Source organism: Anas platyrhynchos, chromosome 6 (assembly GCF_047663525.1).
Source record: "Anas platyrhynchos isolate ZD024472 breed Pekin duck chromosome 6, IASCAAS_PekinDuck_T2T, whole genome shotgun sequence".
Lineage (NCBI taxonomy): Eukaryota > Metazoa > Chordata > Aves > Anseriformes > Anatidae > Anas > Anas platyrhynchos.
Window position 1 is genome coordinate 12,903,954 of NC_092592.1, and position 18,715 is coordinate 12,922,668.

The 18,715-nt window shown below is 46.3% G+C and overlaps 1 protein-coding gene across 1 annotated transcript; it reads left to right on the forward strand.

Moving 5' to 3' along the window:
• Positions 1 to 5,804: 5,804 nt before the first annotated feature.
• Positions 5,805 to 18,715, forward strand: SNCG (synuclein gamma). Its single transcript, XM_027460012.3, has 5 exons — positions 5,805 to 6,175; positions 10,275 to 10,316; positions 11,231 to 11,358; positions 17,619 to 17,696; positions 18,299 to 18,715. The coding sequence occupies exons 1-5, from the start codon at positions 6,055 to 6,057 to the stop codon at positions 18,317 to 18,319; spliced, it is 390 nt and encodes a 129-aa protein (XP_027315813.1). The 5' UTR covers positions 5,805 to 6,054; the 3' UTR covers positions 18,320 to 18,715.

Sequence of the window (18,715 nt, forward strand, 5' to 3'; positions counted from 1 at the left end):
TGACACCGCAGGGCAAGGGCACAGCAGTGTCACAGGGGAAGGCAGGGAAAGATTTTGGTCTTTCTAAGGACAAAACCTGCTCTTGCTATTGCAGTCACTCCTCCAGGGAGATGAAATCACAGATTCTGGACTTAAGACTGAAAGAAGCAACTTCCCTCTGTTCCTTCCTGCTGCTTTTATTACATAATTGTGCACATCCTGCTAATACAAGTTAATGTTGATGTGTGACTGTTTTATGTGCTGTGTTTCACATGCAAATGTGACTTTCTTATAAGGAACTGGACCTGAGCATTGTGTTTGTTTATTTAAGGTGACCCTTTATAGGGAAGGAACTGAAACAAGCATGAGGCAAAATAAACAACAGGCTTAAAACCTGAATGGCTGTATGATCATGGCTTGCGGAAAAGTGATTTTGTGCTGGAGATAATGAAGTTATCCCGTTTGCGACCTACTTTCTAACCCTTTAGTCTTGTCTTTCAGCATACACCGTTCCACTTAGTCATCCATTAAATCTTTATTCTTCCCAGGTGTGGTATCTCACAAGTAGTGGGGCAGAGTTGCTCTGCCATCCTCCCAGCTCAAACATCTGCTCCTCCTGCAGGTGCAGGAACTCACTCTCTGTCTTTGCAGCGGTGCTGCCCACAGCGCAGCAGTTGGGAGGCACAGATTGCTCAGCCATTTGCAAGTTAATAATTTAACGTGACTTTTGGGTAGCGGTTATGAAAGACGTTAAAATATTGAGCATGCCAGGGACTGACGTCTCTTTCCTCGTGACGGGCATAGCACAGGATGCTGATATGAATACAGAAGGCGAGAATTATTCAAAGTACTCTCATTACCAAACAACACGAGTTAAGATTTCTGTCTAATTATTAACTGTCCTGGTTTAGGGTCCCTGAATAACATACTCAGTATATACTGTTGGTTCATAACAGTTAATATATTAGTGGACTGAGATGGAAGTTCTCATGTTTAACATCTGCAGAGGAGAAAGGTGTGAGGAGTACCTGTTCAGGAGCATGACACATCACTACATCACTTTATTTCTTGAGCTGTTGCTTCAGCAAGGAACCAGGGGAAAATAGACACACAAGGTCATTTTCTATGACAGTTTGCTCTTTGCCTTCTGAGGTCAGTCTCCTCCAGGAGACACCTACTAGATGAGAAAGACAAGCGTGCACCAACTAATATGAGTAGATGTCTATTCACTATTCCATTACTTACCTTATTGGAAACTTGGTGCATTTTACAGAGCTGTATGCCACTGCTGGAATGGAAGAAATGGGTGAGATAAATCAAATTTCAAATTTAATTTGGAAAATGATTTGGCAGTAGATGTTACTCCAAGAGTATACTTGAAAGCCTGTCAGTAAGTGACATAGTAATAGTGGTGCAGAGACATTTGGAGCTGCCCTGATACTTCTCAGAAGTTTCTAGCAGCTCTCAGAACGGCTAGAGAAAAACAAATTTGCTCTCTATGTTAGCAAATAATTTGACAGGAGAGATGCTGTTTCTTCCTTCTTGGTTCCCAGTCATTAGTGGCTTTTTTCCCATGCCCTTATTCATGAAAATACTTCTCTCCCCAGTATTTCTGAGAACTATTTCAAACGGTCTTCAGTCTTTAAGGAGTTGATAACAATATTAACACCAGGCGCATCCATGTGCCCTGTGACCTTGCCAATTAACTGCCATGACTGCTCTTGCCTTCTGTTAATTACAGCTGTTTATGCTAAGCATAGCTCTTTACCCCCTTCCATGTTGCCTGCCCTGAGAACTCAATATGTGTTTTGTAGCTCCATAACCAAGGTGCCAAATAACAGTGCTGACTTCTGGGTGCTTTGTGGAAGACGTGAGATCCAGTTTCTCATCTTGGCCCCCATCTGCTTGCTTGGAGTCCAAGCCCATGTCGGAGCTGGACAGGAGGTGGAGAGCACAAGGTAAGCAGCGCCAAGCAGCGTGCTTGAGAAATGGCTTGTGTGCACTTGGAAAGCAAATGCACTGGTCATGCCAGACAGCTTCTCTGGAAAAAAGAGCCCTTAGAATCGAAATTTTTCAATTAATACATTCAGACTATTTTTTGTTTCTTTTGTATCTTCCCAGATTCACTGCTATAATATATTAGAACAATTCTGTAATGCTCTTAAATTAATACTATGGCCTTAAATTCAGAATCTAAGAGTTTAAAAAGAAAAAAAAGATCTTTGGGAAAAATGTTTAAAAAAACAAGAGAAGCTGGATTTATTTTTAACAAGAATGAGTTGCTCCAGATTTGTTTATCCCAGCTTCAAATCTCTGAAGCAGGCTGAATAATTGAATGCATTTGATGTCTGTGAAGAGGAATAGGACAATTTTGTTGATATCTGCACAGCAAGGGGGCAGCTACTCGTTTGCCGTTGGCTTTTAGGTCTGGAAAATGCTGTCTCATCCTCTGCCCGCTGCTGCAGGCCCACGTGCATGCACCCGGCCGGGCTCCTGCATGTGCAGGGCAGCAGCAGGAGCGCGACCTCCTCCTCAGGCAGGTAGCCGGGCTGGAAAAACAGTTTTTCAGTGATCTGCCCTTCAGGGGAGGAAGGTGAATTCTTGTTGAGTGTGTATGTATCATTCTGCTCCAAATCCACCGATGGTGTTCAGCAGCAGAGCTCAGCCCCTAAAGCCTGCCGTGTGCTGTACGGGCAGCGCCCTGCACGTGTGCCTCGCAAAAGGCTCCTCTGTCAGCCACCCGCTGTTCTGGTCGCTCCCTGGCAGAGGAAATTACTCATTAGCTATGCAAACCTACGTACCCTACCAGCTTGGAGTCGTCAGCTGTGTGCCGGGAGGATGTCGAGCAGAACGGGTTGTTTACTTGGGAGCACGAAAATGAATGATCTGAGACAGTTCTTTCTGCATTTTGAAGTGTTCATAGATGGGGAGAGAGAGAGAGGATTTCTGTTTGTTTAGAGCGAGGTTTGATCCTGTTACTGTTAGTATTGTTCTCCATACAAAAGCATCCTGAACAAAGGATATGTACCAGCCACAAAGCAGCCTGTCCTTCCTTTCCGTACCTGTATTCCAGACATCATAACCTCTCAAAATACTTCAGTAGAGTATGACCAAATCCCAATCCTGTCGCCCAGCGAGATGCCTTCATCAGCTGACAGTCTGCAGAGTAAGTTCCTTCTTAAAGGACAAGGTTAAGGTGTTGTGTGCAGAGTAACTGACGATTTGGAAACGTAACAAGGGAAGAGAGACAAATTAATTAAAATTATATTTCAATCCATCGTAGTCACAAACAAAATGGCTCTAGAGGACAGGAGTCTTTTTTTTCTTTCTTTCTTTCCTTTGCATTCCTGGATTTCCTTTTGCATCTGTGCTTTTGGGAATAGGTAGGCTTGAGGCAGACCTGTCTTGCACAAATTGCAGAGTCACTGAGAGAACCTGTGCATTGCACAGGCCTACAGGAACTAGCCGTTACCCCCAGGGAGAGCTGCGGTGTGGGGGATGTGGGATCAGCACCTTTCGGAGACTGTCAAGAAAGAGCGGTGGTGTGACATAGCAAGAGCCCCCAGTGGGCAAGCCTGACCCAGCAAAATTCAGACTTTAAACGAATATCAGCTTGATGGTTTGTCATTACAGAGATGAAACAGGGCTTTCTTTGGTATTCTGCAGATCCACTGAGTTTTGTGAGGTACAACTTCACAAAGTGGTATGCGTTAAGCAAAGTAGAAACAACTGGGAGCTGACTGCAGCCCAGGTACCTCAGAAATGCCTGTCTTAGCTGGCTTCTGCACTATGTCCCCGGTAGGTAACAGGGAGAAACAGGCTGCCACCAGACAGGGTGCAATGTAGGAGCTTGGGTTCTCTGAACTGCCCTTTGGAGGAACTCCTAACTCCTCTCTAGCTGCTGATTAAGTTGTTCTATCTACTACAAGGGAAGAACAATTTTTCAGGCACAAAATTAACCTGCTGTTATGTTCACCTGAGGCAGGACTGGCAACAAATGAAGATTAAATCCTTGGCTTAGAGTAGAAGTGGAGTACAAATGCCATGGGGTGGCCAGTGTTCAGGAACTGCTATAGATGCTTGCCCTATATAGGTCACCTACAATGTTGTCTTGTGTCCAGAGCTTTCCTAAAAGTGTTTCAAGGTAAAACAATGCCTGTGCAAGCTGCCTGCTGTCTTGGGAGTGATCCAGAGAGTTTTAAATACTTCTTGTGAGTTCTGTCTGAAGGTCATCAGGAGAGGAGAAGGCAGGAAAGGAGTATCCCACTCAAATGTGGGTTGATGCAGTCTGGTGATGACTCATGTTGGATAGTGCAGGATGGGTTGATATTTCATGTATTTGTTAACTTCTATAACAATGCCAAATATGTAGCATTTAATTGTACGAGTTCCAGTGACAGAACAATAGCTTAGCAAAATCAAAATATACTTCTCACAGCCTTATCAGGCTAGATGTCCCCATGGAATACCCTGGGAGGTTGAGCACTTTGAGTTGTGGTCCATTCCGCTGAATCTGGCATGGGATTTTTTTGTTTGTTTGTTTGAATTAACAGTTGGCAAGTTTATTAGTCTATTTAGTTTGTCAGAGACTTAGCTCCTCTATATTTGAATTGGGATTTGTGCTTTATCAGCAAGGAAAACCAGTGGTAAGGAAAAGACTAAGAAATCTGTATCTTATTTTCCAGACCAACAGTCTAGTCTTTCAGTTGTTTCAGTACAGAGTAAGACAGCACTCCCAAAACCTAAAGAAATGTGCTGACTTCAGCAGCCTGAGCTCTGTCCGCGTGCTGCCCCCATCCCACTGCTGGGCCTTGGTTGTTCCTTCTCCATTTGCCTGGGGAAGGAAAGCAGCCAGAGCTGGCCAGGGTCTGTGTGTGCAGAGGGGGGCTTCACAGCTACAGGTATGGCACCAGGAGCAAAATGCCACCTCATTGTACTGGTATTTGATTTCACACTCGCTTCTGTTCAATTTCAGTTTGCTAGTGAGAGGAAAGCTGATTTGGGCCAGTTAGGGGCAATTTCAGAAACAAACAAGCAAAAAATAAGTTAAATTATTAAGCACGTTAGGATATCCAGCTGTGATTAACGATCATGTGCTTTGATATTTTTGCTGTTTTTTTTTTAATTATTATTATTTTTGTTATTTTTGATATTTTGAGGCCTTGAGGAGGGGAGCATTTTTGGGGGTGCAAGCTGCAAGGTTTCCTCCACCAATCCTTCCATTGAGGCTGCTTCTGCAGCGGCTCGGCCAAGCTCTGCCTACAGCCACTCCAAGAAACAAAGAGGAAACAGGATTTCCCCCAACAGCCACTGGGTTTTTCAGAAGAAAACCATTGTAACGGGACATGCAGATTAGCAAAAACCATCATTTGTACTCCATGCCTTGGGGACCAGCATCAGGCATTAAGGCTCATGGGACTTCCAGCCCCCTTCCCTCTGGCACCAACCTTTAGCTGGTTCCCCTTTCCTATCTGTGCTTACTAGAAGCAATGTTCTTGTTACTGTTTTGTGCAGGATGGGTTCTGGTAATGGCTAGACCAAGAGACCTGACCCTGTTGGGTTTGTTGCAAACACTTTACATGTTTTCTACCTCCTGGGAACCCATGAGAGCTTGTGCTTGCAGCCCCTGGCAGAGGCACTTTCGGGATCTCAGCTCTTTAGCTAAAACCTCTCCCTCTTTGCTTGAGAGCATCCTTGAGTGAGAGCACTGCAGCGTATTTTAAAAGCTTTAGCTATCTGGAAAATTTCCAGTAAGTCCCTTATGTACCTCTGTCCTCCTCTCCCCCTCCCTTCTTAAATCTTACCAAGCAGATCCATATCATTAATATTTCAGTATCAGCTGTTCACAGGCATTGGCTACTCTGCAGTGCACTTCATCAATAAGAGCCAGCAAAGGCTGCGAGGTTTGACACACCGTCCTCATCCAGCAGAGGAATAAGAGCAAAGACAGAGACTGGCAGGGAAAGCGAGCATCCAGCAAGGGCAGGGTTGCAGACTGCAGTCTCCCTCTCGAGGTGCTGCTTGCTGCTGCCCCTCACTCAGATCGTCCAGGTAGTACCCGAACAAGCAAAAAGGATGGATGTCTTTAAGAAAGGTTTCTCCATTGCTAAAGAAGGTGTGGTGGCTGCTGCAGAAAAGACCAAGCAGGGAGTGACAGAGGCTGCAGAGAAGACTAAAGAAGGTGTGATGTATGTAGGTAAGAGAGAGCTGCTTTTTATCCGCATTTGAGCATGAACTGCCATGTAGATTGTCTCTGAGAAAGTCTGGGGAAATTATTCTGTGGCTGGAGCTTAGGAGTGAACATTAGGAGGTCTGGGTGATGTCCACAGCCCTGTCACAGAGCTGTATAACCCTAGGATACCATGTCCACCCCGTGCCTCAGTTTCCCCAGCTGCCAATTAGGCATAGGAACTGCTGCTGCCTGGGGAAGGCAGCACTGGCATGGTGCTGAGCAGCGTGCACCTGGGTGGCGGGTCTGTGCTGGGGCTGCTGGCGGGGACTTGCAGGGCATTGCTCGATCCCTGCTGCACCTCCTGCTGCATTCTGACCGGTCCCTGAGGGCCACCAGCAGTGTCAGTGTCAGGGCAAGCGCACCTTTCTGTCCTGAAATCCTTCCCTTGTTTGCCGGCCTGCTTCGTTCCCTGTGCACACATTCATCTCACTTTACGAGAGACACCCTAACTCACTGTGCACAACGGGAAGGCTCTGCGTCCTCTGCCCTGCCCAGAAATCTCTCGATTAAACCTCCCAGCTCAAGGTCACCCCTGGGACCCAGTACCTGCACTAGCTAGTGCATGCAATTTCATGGCTGGGTGGCCAGATACCACAGGTGCTATAAAAGCTGCAAAGGCCTCAGTTCCCAAGACTGATTACCCTGCTGCTTATTGCTGCCCCTTGTACAGCTTTTATATCTGCTGGATGAGGGAGATGGTTTTTTTAGAAGGAAAGTTTATGTGCAGACTCTTTCTGCTGTCATGCTTCAATATCCACAGCTGTATCTAGCTACTGTATTTAAAACAGCTATATTGACAGTAGCTGTACGTATATATGTACACATATAAATTAGAAATGAAATATTCATTTTTTGTGCAGCAGATCTGATAATGTCTTTATCCCTAATTTCTAAACACTCAGCTATTGGTATGCTGTAAATGAACATGCATAATGGTTCGCATTTCGGTTTGAATCTGACTTGCAAGAAGAAAAGTAAACAGCATCCCTGTAAATAATTAAACCAACCACAGTAATTGAAACACCAGCCTGTGAAATGTCATGTCTAGGTGTCAAACTGTGGCATCCCTATTGCTTCTGCTGCTCCCTGGTCTGAGCAATGTCAGAAAGGATTCTTCTGAATTATTATACCTAATTCCTCGCATCTGCTTTTGGTAGTGTTTTATGTCTCCATATTCCGACCTGTTTTCCATTTTCACACAGCCATGGGGCAAAGTATGAAGTTTGCTTGTGTGATTGCAGCCTCTTCAGTATTATTTTCTAAAAGCCTTAAATGACTGAATGAGGATCAAGTAAGGATCAAGGTAGAGATTAGGAGGTTTGTTTTTCTTTTGTATACCACCAATTCTGCCCTGTCATGCACTGAACAACACTTGGTCCTTCACGGACATGAGAAGCAAAGGCCAGATGCTGATTAGCTCACAGATCTGCTTTATAAATGAGCAGAGAAGGCAGAGGCCAGGTATAGCCATTAAAACTAGTGATGAGCACACAGTGCACGATGCCTTGTCTCTCCGTGTGCCACATGAAGGGTGAATCAGAGACCTGCGCTGCTCTTCCCGGGCACAGCTGTGTCCCAGCAGGTTGTGATGGAGCCACCAGAACAAAACACTCGCCATGGGGTACCCACGGGTGCCGTGCTGCCACCTCTTCTGTCCCCGAGCCACACGGCCTCATCCTCAGCCTGTGCACCCCTGAGTGAGATGCAGTGGGAGAAATCAGGCAGCAGCCTCTGCCCAAACTCTGTCCTCCCCCAGGTGGTGGCTGCCCAGGCATCGATGGGGGTCTCACATGGACAATGCAGGTGGGCAGTTCGGGCAGCCACTGCCTGGGGTGGGTTACATGGGGGATAAGTGATGCTAAGGTTAATTCATGAAGACAATGCGACGTTGCATCAGAGGAATGAGTACACAGTCATTAATGTAATTTAACATTGGCATTCAGAAGCACTTCTGCTTTGCCAGAGCCCCTCTCAGTCACGCACGTGGCAGAACCCCAGGCCTGGCCCCGCGCCTGCAGCACAGAGCACCCAAGGATGACTCGTAGCACTCCTGCAGAAGGGGCAGGATGCATGAACGCTTAATTCCGTGTACACCAGCCGCAGGTGAGGACTAAGGAGTGAAATGAGCTTGAACATCAGGTGATCGCTTTCTGATTCAGCAGCTGTGGGTGCTGGCAGAGGCGCTTGGCAGAAGGTCGGCCCGCGTGTGGAGCTGGCGGCTGAGTCACGGGGCGCGGCCGGCTCCCCCCGGGCTGCAGGCAGCAGCACCTCCTGCTGCTCTTGCTCCTGCCCGAAATGTGTTCGGGTGCTTTTCCTCTGCCTGTGTCTATCACAAACAGTGCCACCTGCCTTTAAACCAAGAGCCGTGTAAATAAATGTACAGAAGTACAGCTCTTGTCTTGCTATGTTTAATGCAAAGCTGAGGCCAGGACAGCAAATTAAGTACTTGGTTTACCTCAGGCCTCCATCTGAACTGATTTTGGTGCACCCGGCCCATCCAGGAGCTCATGTTCATGGCATAAATGCAGTGTGCAGCTGCTCTGCTCACTGCTGTGCATCTGCGCACACTTGTCTCTCATGCACATCATTTTAAAATCCAGTTCACAGCAGTGCACACATAGCATCTGCATCATTAGTAGATGCAGTCTGCAGCCGTAACAAGCACAAAGTGAGCGTTTCATCCCTTCAGTTTTATCACAGTTTGGGAGGGTAGAGGGAAATGTTCAGGGCACATTGTAGCAGGACAGCTTTGTTCTGCCCTAGGCAACCACTGCAGCCACTAAAATAAATTAACAATTGAGAATTACGTTCAATAATACATACCATTATATCAGACAGGCAGGAGAGAACTGGGCTCAGGCTGTTGTTATCAGGGCCCTGCACCTGTTTTGGTTTTCAGGCTGTTAATGGGAACGAGGTGTGGCTGACTTCTCCCACCACACCCGGGGATGCTCCAGTACCACTGGAGTTAAAGGTCTGACTCACTCTGTATTTCTATCGCTTTGAAACCTGGCCATAAAAACCATTTTGTTTTGTTAGTATGGAAAACTTGAAAGGAGTCTGCATAGGTACAGATGACGTACAAAAGGCAGCACAAAGGAGCCAGTGGAACATTTTGGTGTGTGTGTACTCAACTTCGAACAGAGAGATTTGGTCCTTTTTTTGTTTTTGGAGTGTTTTTTCCCTACTGTGAAATGACATCTAGTTATTGGGGGTGGGGGCTGCCCATCCCCTGCGTGATTCCACATAACATACGTGCTGCGGCGCGCAAGCAGAAGGGACGTACAGCAGGTCATTTCATGCCTGGAGGAAAGCCGTGGGGATTAATTATTCCTCAAGGGCTACTTCTGTTGTAAACTGAATGCCTCACATCCTGTTAGCTTTTCTGCCTTGAGAACAGCAAGATAAGTTACAACGTAAGCATATACATGGTGTGTATTTATAATTGTATATACAAACATCTGCATTCTGGTTATTGCTACCAGCAGGCACTTACCGCCTGGTCCAAGGCACTGAAGTGGGAATCCAGGCAGTAGGTACATAGTAGGTGGGTGGCTTTGTTGTAGTCAGCCTCGAGTTTCTCCAGACTGTCTATTAAAAGTATGGGGCGAACCCTTAAATGACCACTGCAGCCCAATACCCTGCTGAAAGGCAAGAGAGAGTCCTAGGTGTAATTCCATTTGAAAGGGTGAAATAAGTGAGATTTTACCAGTACGTGTTTGTTTTGACTCTTAGCCTAACATTGACTTACCTCCACTCAACTGTTCTGTTCATTTGGAAGCACGCCAGGGACAGGTTTTTCATACTTAATCTTGTTAGAATCAAGATTTTTCAAGTCTGGGCATCTCCAGCCCACGGGTGGTTGGAGTTACCCAACTGCCTGCACTAAGGTACCCCCTGGCTTCTCTGGGGAAGGAAGCCAACCCTTTCTGCAGGCTGTGTGAGCTGCCAGCAGTACCACGGCTCCCCCCCCATGCCTCAGAAGGCCAAAAAGCCACCCACGTCCAGACACCAGAGGTTCTTTGCTAGATAACACTGACGGACCACTTGTTTCCTTTCACAGGTACCAAAACCAAGGAAGGCGTAGTGCAAAGTGTAACCTCAGGTAAGTGCACAGCCCTGGGGGAGATGTGGAAATCTGTAATGGGTTGTTGTAGCCCTTGATAAGGCCAAATGCAAGGTCTCTGGGGAGCACCACTGATCTGTGTGACCTTCCATTTGATGAATGGATAGCGCTTGCCAGGAGCAAGGGTTCAGGGTCTGGCATTTGCAGTGCACATGGGTGGGAGAAAATATTTAATCAGCAGAGCAGGTCAAAAAAACAAACAAACAAAAAAACACACCACATCTAACAAATGTTACTTGGCCGACTGGGCTGATTGACAGCAGTTTCAGCGCTTCACAAAGGCATAGGTGCTGCGTGGCCTGCAGGGGGCTGTGCCTGCTTCAACTCCTGCTGGGGCACGGCCATGCTCTGTGGGACTCATGCCAGGTACAGTGGCCTGCCAGTGGCCCGCAGGGACCTTTCTGGGAGCCACAAGCTCTGAGGCAGTGAATGGTCTGGACTGCCTTGAAGAGAGGTGAATGGATCCCTTCTGCGGAGAATTTCCTGACTGACTTTCCTGACTTTCTACCCAGCTGTATTACATTAAACAGAACAGACAAATAGAAGATACCTGGAGAGAGGTCATACACAGTCTGAAATCCAAAATACTTTATTTGCTCAATTATCTCTTATCATTTTACAATGAATTTTTCACTCCCCATTTACCCATGATGGCTTCAGCACCTGCAGCACCCTGAGCAGCATTTTGGTTGAGACAAAGCCCTCACACATATGCTCTAAATTCTGATGTGCTCTCCTATTAAAAATAAGTAAATAAATAAAATCCAAATAAAGTCTGTAACAGAGCTGATTCCTTCCCTTACCTTGATGCAACCGTTTTATTGTCCTAGCTAATTTGGCAGCCTTTTAACAGTGCCTCACTCACTGACTTTCTGCTGCTGTTGAAATCTCAGTTGCTGAGAAGACCAAGGAGCAGGCCAACGTGGTGGGAGAAGCTGTAGTAGCCAGCGTGAACACAGTGGCGAACAAGACGGTAGAAGGAGCAGAGACCATCGTGGCTACTACAGGAGTTGTAAAAAAGGTATCTTGGTGTCTTCTTTGGATTTTGCTTAAATTATCTGCAAATGTTTGCAGTTTATGGTTTCACTTATTTAAGGTTTTCAACAATATCTGTTATTAAATAATGCTTTATATTATTACAAAATACTTAATATACAATCACAGAATCATGTAGTCTGAGGCCCATAACGTCAGTGACAGCAGGATAAGAGCAAGTAGTCCAGGACTGTGTCCTGTCAGGTGTCAATTATCTCTACAGATGGAGACTCCACAACCTCTGTGGGACACTTATACCATCGCTATGGTATAAAGAGCCTCAGGAGCCACAAGGCTGGCAGCTCTTTGGTAAGCCTGGTTGTTTTTGCCCTCTTTTCAGAGCTGCATTCAATAGTGCTGATAGTGACGTGAGCCAGATTAGTCACAAAACACCCAAACCCAGAATCAAAGCAAAGCAAAGCTGGCCAAATTTGGTTTAATTGTTCAGACAGTTGGCTGATGAATTTCCTGACCTGAAAGTAAACACATTGTGATGTGAAATGGGGCTTTTACACACCACGTAAATCCTGAGAGAATAGCCTAACAAAAGAGGAGAACAGCAGCTACAAGTGATGCAAAATGTCCTGTGAACATGCAGAAAGGGCAGATAGAGAAGATCTGCTAAGCCCTTGGTATAAGGTTAATCTCTACTGCTCCAGGAACCAGCAGCTAGGCTGCAGGACTGCAAATATATCCCCCATATGCAGGAGTGGGCAACTTCTTGTACCTTTTGAGTGACCAAGCACGAGGCTGGTTGGCCCTGGAGAGGTAAGAATTTGCTGATGGCATAGGTCTGTCATTCAGACCTGAGCTGCCTGCACGTCTGGCTAGGGCTGAGCAGCAATAGGCAAGTTTTCCACAGCATTAGGCTTCTGAACTGTCATTTTGGCACCTTCTGTCGATACCCGCCTGCTTAGAGTTAAAATGGGGGCTGATCAAGAGGAAAAAAATGTAGGATGTGTCATGCCAAAGGGCAGCGTACAGGAGGGAGCCAGGAAACTGCTTCTGATACAATATCACGGTGTCATGCCAAATAGCAGAGGTGGGCAGCAGAATGAAACTTGGGGGGGGGGGGGGAGCAAAGCAAACAAGTCACAGGAGAAATAAATGGAAGGAAAAAAAAAAGTTATTTTTTGTGAAAGAGAGGGGTTCATCTACTCTGGTGCTGTAGTTCAGTTTGGATTAGGAGTGCCAGTCATCCTCACTCACCATACTTCAGCTGTGCCAGCGAGGGACCCGTGCTCTGAACGCACCCTGAGCGTGTCCTGGCTGCAAGTGGGCTGATGGCCATGGGGCCAGAGCTGCTCAGAGGGGAGGCCTGGAAGCTGGGCTCTTGCACCAGTTGCTTTATTTCTCTCCAGGCCTGTGCCTACCTTGCTGCTCAGTTTGCTAATGGAAATGCAGCCAGAGGCTGCCAATAGCAGCTCGGGGCACTGTAATGCATTTGAGACCCATTAGAGATGCAGTAAAACAGAAAAGGGATAGCAGTTAGATGTTTAAAAATGGAATACGTACCGTGAAAATCTTGCAATCCTGAGATTATAGGCAAGTGTTCCAGCCCTGAAGTTTGGGATAGCTGTTGTGTCCCGTCCTGAGACTTGTCCATGTCCAGCTGGTCCTTCTTTTCTGCTGCACAGAGCAGCTGCTGAAGTCTTGCTTTTGTCTTCAGCTGCCCCCAGCATAGCTCCCTGCTGGCTGTATGGCGAGGCTGCTCTGTGCGAGGGTCTGTGTGGGTAGGTGGGGGCAGTGAGCAGTGCTGCAGGAGCCGGGTGGCCAAGGAGGCACGTTCCCAGTATTCGTATCGATTACGGGTGGCTTGTGGACATTTAATCTGCACGTTTGACAGCTGGTGCCAGTGACAGACACCCACGAGCAAGGAGGAGAGATTCATCGTTACATTTTGCTCTGGGCTGCCGCCATGGGGCCTTTGAGCAGCACGGGTGCAGTAAATGGTGACTTTGGCTTACGGGAGCGCGTAGGCTTGGAAGAACCCAGCTCTTCCTGGTGGCATTGGCACAGCACGGTAGGGCTTTGTTGCTGCCCTGGTCACTGCTAACTGAGTACGTGAAAGGACCAACAGTTTGTGAGGAGTTTTTAAAATATATTTAAGTTAAAAGATTATAAACACTCCACGTATTTTTCTGATTTGCAAAGGAATAAGACCCATCAATAATGGGTTTTGTCTGTGGCTGTGTACCCATCTCAGTCCCTGCAGTAGACAGTTGAGGGATTTCGGTGAGATAACCACCCATTAAATATCCCTGTCTGAGAAGAGGATTAATTGTTTGTCTGCATGACACAGCACAAAGTTTGCTGCATTGCAGACACCGTGTGGCTGGGAGCGAGCACGTGTGCCTAAGCACACAGGCTCACACACGCACACCAAAAATCCCTGGGGATGGGGGAATTTCCCCAGCAGCTAATGCTTCCCCGCAGTTCTCCCTCCACCTCAGTCTTCCCTTTACATCTATTTGTCCTGTCAGTTTTCATATGGTTTAGTTGTCACCTCGTAGCTCTGCCATGCTAAATTGGTTTTGATCATTTTCCCTCTTGCTCCATGGACGATTTTGGCAGGTGTCAGTTCTGTGCAAGCACTGGGTGTGTTTGTGGCTCCCGTTCTTCCTCCTTGGGCTGGGTCTGGTGCACATGTGCCGTGCCCGAGCCTGCAGCTTTCATAACCGCTGCGTTTTGGATAGGAGCAGTTCGTGTACATGTACTTAATTCTGCTCATGTGAAGACGGTTGCACCAGAGGAATTACAAGGAGAAGCTGACAGGGCCGCTCAGCATGCAGCCTGGGCTCTTTTCTCACTTGTGCACCCAGGCGTTGCACGCCTGCCCGTGCAGAACAGGAGGTCAGTAGCACCCGTGAGGCTTTGAACTCCACAAGGCTTGGCCAGCATGTTCCTGCCTGAGGGCTGTGCCCTGACCATCCTGCCAGATAATGTTTGAAATACAATAAAAAAATGTCTTATTTGTATAAGAGCCCCAGGAAACCCTTCAACAGCCTGGCTGTGAGGAAGATGAAAACCCCACCACCCAGAGGGTTCTCCTGGGCCTGCGTACCCACAGTGCCAGGGGGAGGCTGCGCTTGCTTTGGTGTCTGGGAGACCCTCAGCCAGAGCTGTCGGCATTGTACCACTGTGCTCAGCCCCAGGCAGCCCCCCACAGTCCCTTCACAGGCTTCTGGGGGCTCGGTAAGGCTACCCAACAGCATTACTTGTGCTCTAGCACGAGGTGCTCTGCTGCTACAGGGCTGAGCCCTTCTCTGCCTCATGCCATTGATGTCCCGTGGCTGGCTGTTAGATTTGTGGCAGGGTAGGTTGCCAGTGCACCTCTGTGGTTCTACACCTTTAAAATAATAATTATTTATATCAAATAATCTTGCTTGCCAGTGAATTTGTGTGTTTGGTACCTCATATTTCAGCATCCAGCATTTAGAGTCTGCCTCCTTAACTTTATCAGGATTATCTCCCTATTTATCTCATAATTTGCGGGACTGTTAAAAAAAATGCCTAAAGCATAATATGGATAAACATATGAATTCAATTTAATGTACAAACAGAGAAGCATACAGCTCCAAGTGTGAGCTGAAGAAAGGAATTTCACAGAACCTGTAAAACAGAAATCAATATAGATGAACAGAAATCTATTCTATAGAGAAATGTAGAAACAGAGAATCAAATTGTAAATAATTGATTTGCAAAACCTGTGAATTTTTAAAATCTGTTTTTACAGAACATATTAAAATATCCAAACCCAGAGGCCTATGGATAGTATGCTCTATGCAACTCTGCAGGAGCTTTTAGAAATGGCAGGTCCTATTTTTTTGTTTTTCATGAGTGATATCTGAACAGATAACCATGGTTCATACCTTTGAGAGAGATTATTTACAAAAATCTACTATAGTGTATATATTCTATATGCATCTATATATAAAATCTATGTAGTATTCTTGTAATGAATCCTAAGGTTTTGTTTCATTCAACTATTATGTTAAATCATTGTCTCTCTACTCTAGCCAAAACAATTCAACACCTGCCCCCCAGAAAGTAGAAAACAGCCCATACCAATCGTAATGAGTTTTTTTTTTTTCCCCATTTTAAATAATTTTTCTAAGACAATATATTTCTGAGGAAAAAAATAATTATCTGGTTGTCGTTTAAGAACAGGAGAAACATTTAACAGGTTACGTCATGGTTGCAACATGCCTTTCCCTTAGAACATTTTATTCCTTTTAATTAGAGGATGAACACTGGCAGCAATGTCAAAGCTCTTGCTGTCCTTCATGAGAAGCTGGATTTTCACCCCTGCCTTCGTGCCCAGCAGCACACTGCGTATTGCTGTTACAGCTGGGGTTGGTACCTGTGAATCTCTGGCTCCTCATCCATCACGAAGCCCCTTACAGCACGTGGCCCCCTGTATGTATTGTTTTACTGGCTAGTCACCAAAAGCCCGGCCAGCTAACACCCAGCTGAAGAATGCAGCCGGTCCTCCTCTAGTGCTGGCTATTCTGGGCAGGGTGGGGAGCGTGTGAGAAAAAGGCTGCAAGGAGAAATCCTTAACACAGACTGACACCTCTTCATCCTGCAATTGTGCTGGTTCCTGCCGCCACTGCTTAGGAAAGCTCTCAGAAAGCATGGTTGCTTCCCTTTCTATAAATAGAGGGGTGAGTCACTCCTACCCTTTGTAACTCAGTCTTGACAGAGAGCACAACGTAAGGGATGCACCAGGCAGCACAGGGGCTCAACGGGGCATCGGCAGCGCGCCCCTCGCTCAGGTGCAGCTTCCTGAACAGGGTCCTGAGGGAGGGATCTCCTCAGCTCCCTGCTATGCTGGAATATAGATCTCCATCACATGCACGATTTAATATTTTTGGAGTGCCTGGGCTCATTTGGCGCAGGCCTGACCAATGCTGGCAATAATCACCTCAGCCAGCAATGCAATACAAACTAAGCACACATTTCTTAGGGAAAAAATCCCTCTGCGCTCATCATATGGAGCCACCCCCGGTGCAAGGCTCTATTTACAAACAAACAAGTCAGATCTCAGGAGCTGGGTGAAATGAATTCCCAAAGCTGCAGTGGGAATGATTTCTGGGCTGCCACTGGTACTTTGGCGATTGTCTTTCCAGGTGGCTCCATCTCTTACAAAGAACGTGAAGCTCAATTTCCTGCTTAAATTTTCAAGGGATCTGCCTAATACTCATAACTGTGAAATACATGCTTTTTTTTTTTTTTTTTTTTCTTTTAATTTCACATCACGTCTTCTTTCCTAATTCAGTACTAAAAGCAGCAGTGTTGGTTTCCCACTGCTGAGAGCGGTTGTGATGGGACAGGACGGACACATGTAGAAGTGAAGGGTACCTAATAGCATTTTCATCCAGATGCAGTCCTAAAAAGCAGGAAAGCACTCACAGATGTAGAGACAGACTCCAGGGAAGCTTTTTAATTTGTTCCCCAGGGATGTGGGGCTGTTCCATAGAGGCCCTGTTATTTCTGCTTCCTCCTGCTCTTGCCGATGACCTATGCCAATTGCATAAAAGTGCATCTCTGCTCTCTGTGCATCTGCTGTGCACATCCACCATGTTCAGGATTTGTGTCGTTTCTTCTCATGTGGTAAAAATCACTTTTAAAGTAATTTCCGGTAATATATTTTTTTTCTTTTTCTTTGAATGGGAAGGTAGCTGAAAGATGTGGGGAAGTAGCTAAAAAAAAAAAAAGTGCTTACAAAAATGCTTGGATTTCAAACATAAAGAAAAGCTTGTCTTTTGATCATAAAATTTTATCTGAGTAATGTTAATGCTACCACAACGCTTCTATGTAAAATTAGTTTAGTCTGTGCAACCAGTGCTTAGGGTAAATGGGATAACGTGGGGTTAACGTGGGGCTGAGCATGATCGTACTCCGTGTAAGTTTGTTTCTCCCAAGTTTCTTCAAACAGAAAGGGTCAAAATCATCTTTGATCTCAGTGACACAAAATAAAACCTCAGGAAAAGAACTGATATTGCATATGGTAGACCCTAAGGCAGGCTGCAGGAAATCAAATTGCTTTTTCTTAGGCCTCCTCTCTAATAAGCTACACAAAAAATGGATTCAGAGCAACACGTACCCCCCGCTGTAGCGTTTTACTCGCACATGTACCCTTCAGACCCAGTTTGCGCAGCCCCCTCAGGCAGCCAGCCCGAGCTGAGGGTGATGTCTGTGCTCATGCTGCTGAGACCAAACTTCTCCTCTGTGGCTTGACAGGAGGAGCTGGCCCCACCGCAGCAGCCGGGGGCCGCGGAAGAGGCGGCCGCAGCTGGGAGCGCAGAAGGCAGCGGAGAGGTAAGGAGACGGACGCCCCAGCCCAGCTTCCCTGCAGCCCCCCAGCTCGAGGCTGCACCTGGTTGTCCTCCGTGGTGGTGTTTTTCCCCAGGAGGGTTCTGCTCTCTGTACGGTGGTGATTGTGAATCTGATGCACATTAAGCCCATTGGTGTTTCCCTATTAATGAATTATTGGATGAGAGCTGAGCTCAGAGGTTGTTTTGCCGCTTCCTTTTTAAGGACCAAGAGGTTGCCACGAGTGACAGATTGTCAACTACTGCTTGATTTTGGCTTATTTTGGAATGTAAACACACATATAATAGCTAATGTTTTCCTATGGTTTTATCATCACACAGAATAGCTTTTCCCTGGTCTCAACCAGACTTTATTTTTTTTTTTCCCCTACTCTAGCTGCAATGCCCTTTTAAAGCCAAACATCAGTTTTGGGGTCGGTTCCAGCTCTTGAATGAGGGCAGTAGAGCTCTTGTTGCACAAGATGGACAAACACTGCCCAAGTGGCATTGCCCTGCCAACTTCAGTCCAAAGACCCCTGGCTGTCCCACAGTTTATATATGTTTTCCATGTGAAAATATGTAACTGTTCTCCTCTTACTTCTCTCACAGGGTGAAAATGAAGGCAATTAATCAACTTAATGACTTCTAGCTCAAAAAAGGGAATCCCAAGAGCATACATGGAAATACTAGCTGACACTGCAACAAGGAAGTCCTGCTGTCCACAGACTAACTGCATTCAGCACTGTTGTCTTTCATTTGCCTCATAAACCAACCTTACTGTACAATGTAAGTCAGGCTCCCGATTGTAAGGAAAGTGTAACATTGACCAGGGGTGATCCCCCTCCCCTCCATTTCCTTTGTGGCTTCCTGACCCCCAGCTTTGCGTGTTCTGGTGCTCTGGTTTGTTTTGGTGGGGCTCACTGATCCATGGCCCATGTCCACCTGCACTGGCACTTGGGATCTCTAGGTATTGTGGATTATTATTTTTTTTAAAACTAATAAAAAAGTGTTTGAAAAAAAAATGTT

What these genes read in the sequence shown, in the direction of transcription:
- SNCG (XM_027460012.3), top strand. Translation starts at nt 6,055, where the DNA reads ATGGATGTCTTTAAGAAAGGTTTCTCCATTGCTAAAGAAGGTGTGGTG. An exon ending in AGTGCAAAGTGTAACCTCAG is followed by an intron (nt 10,317 to 11,230) that starts GTAAGTGCACAG and finishes TTGAAATCTCAG; the next exon opens with TTGCTGAGAAGACCAAGGAG. An exon ending in GCGCAGAAGGCAGCGGAGAG is followed by an intron (nt 17,697 to 18,298) that starts GTAAGGAGACGG and finishes CTTCTCTCACAG; the next exon opens with GGTGAAAATGAAGGCAATTA.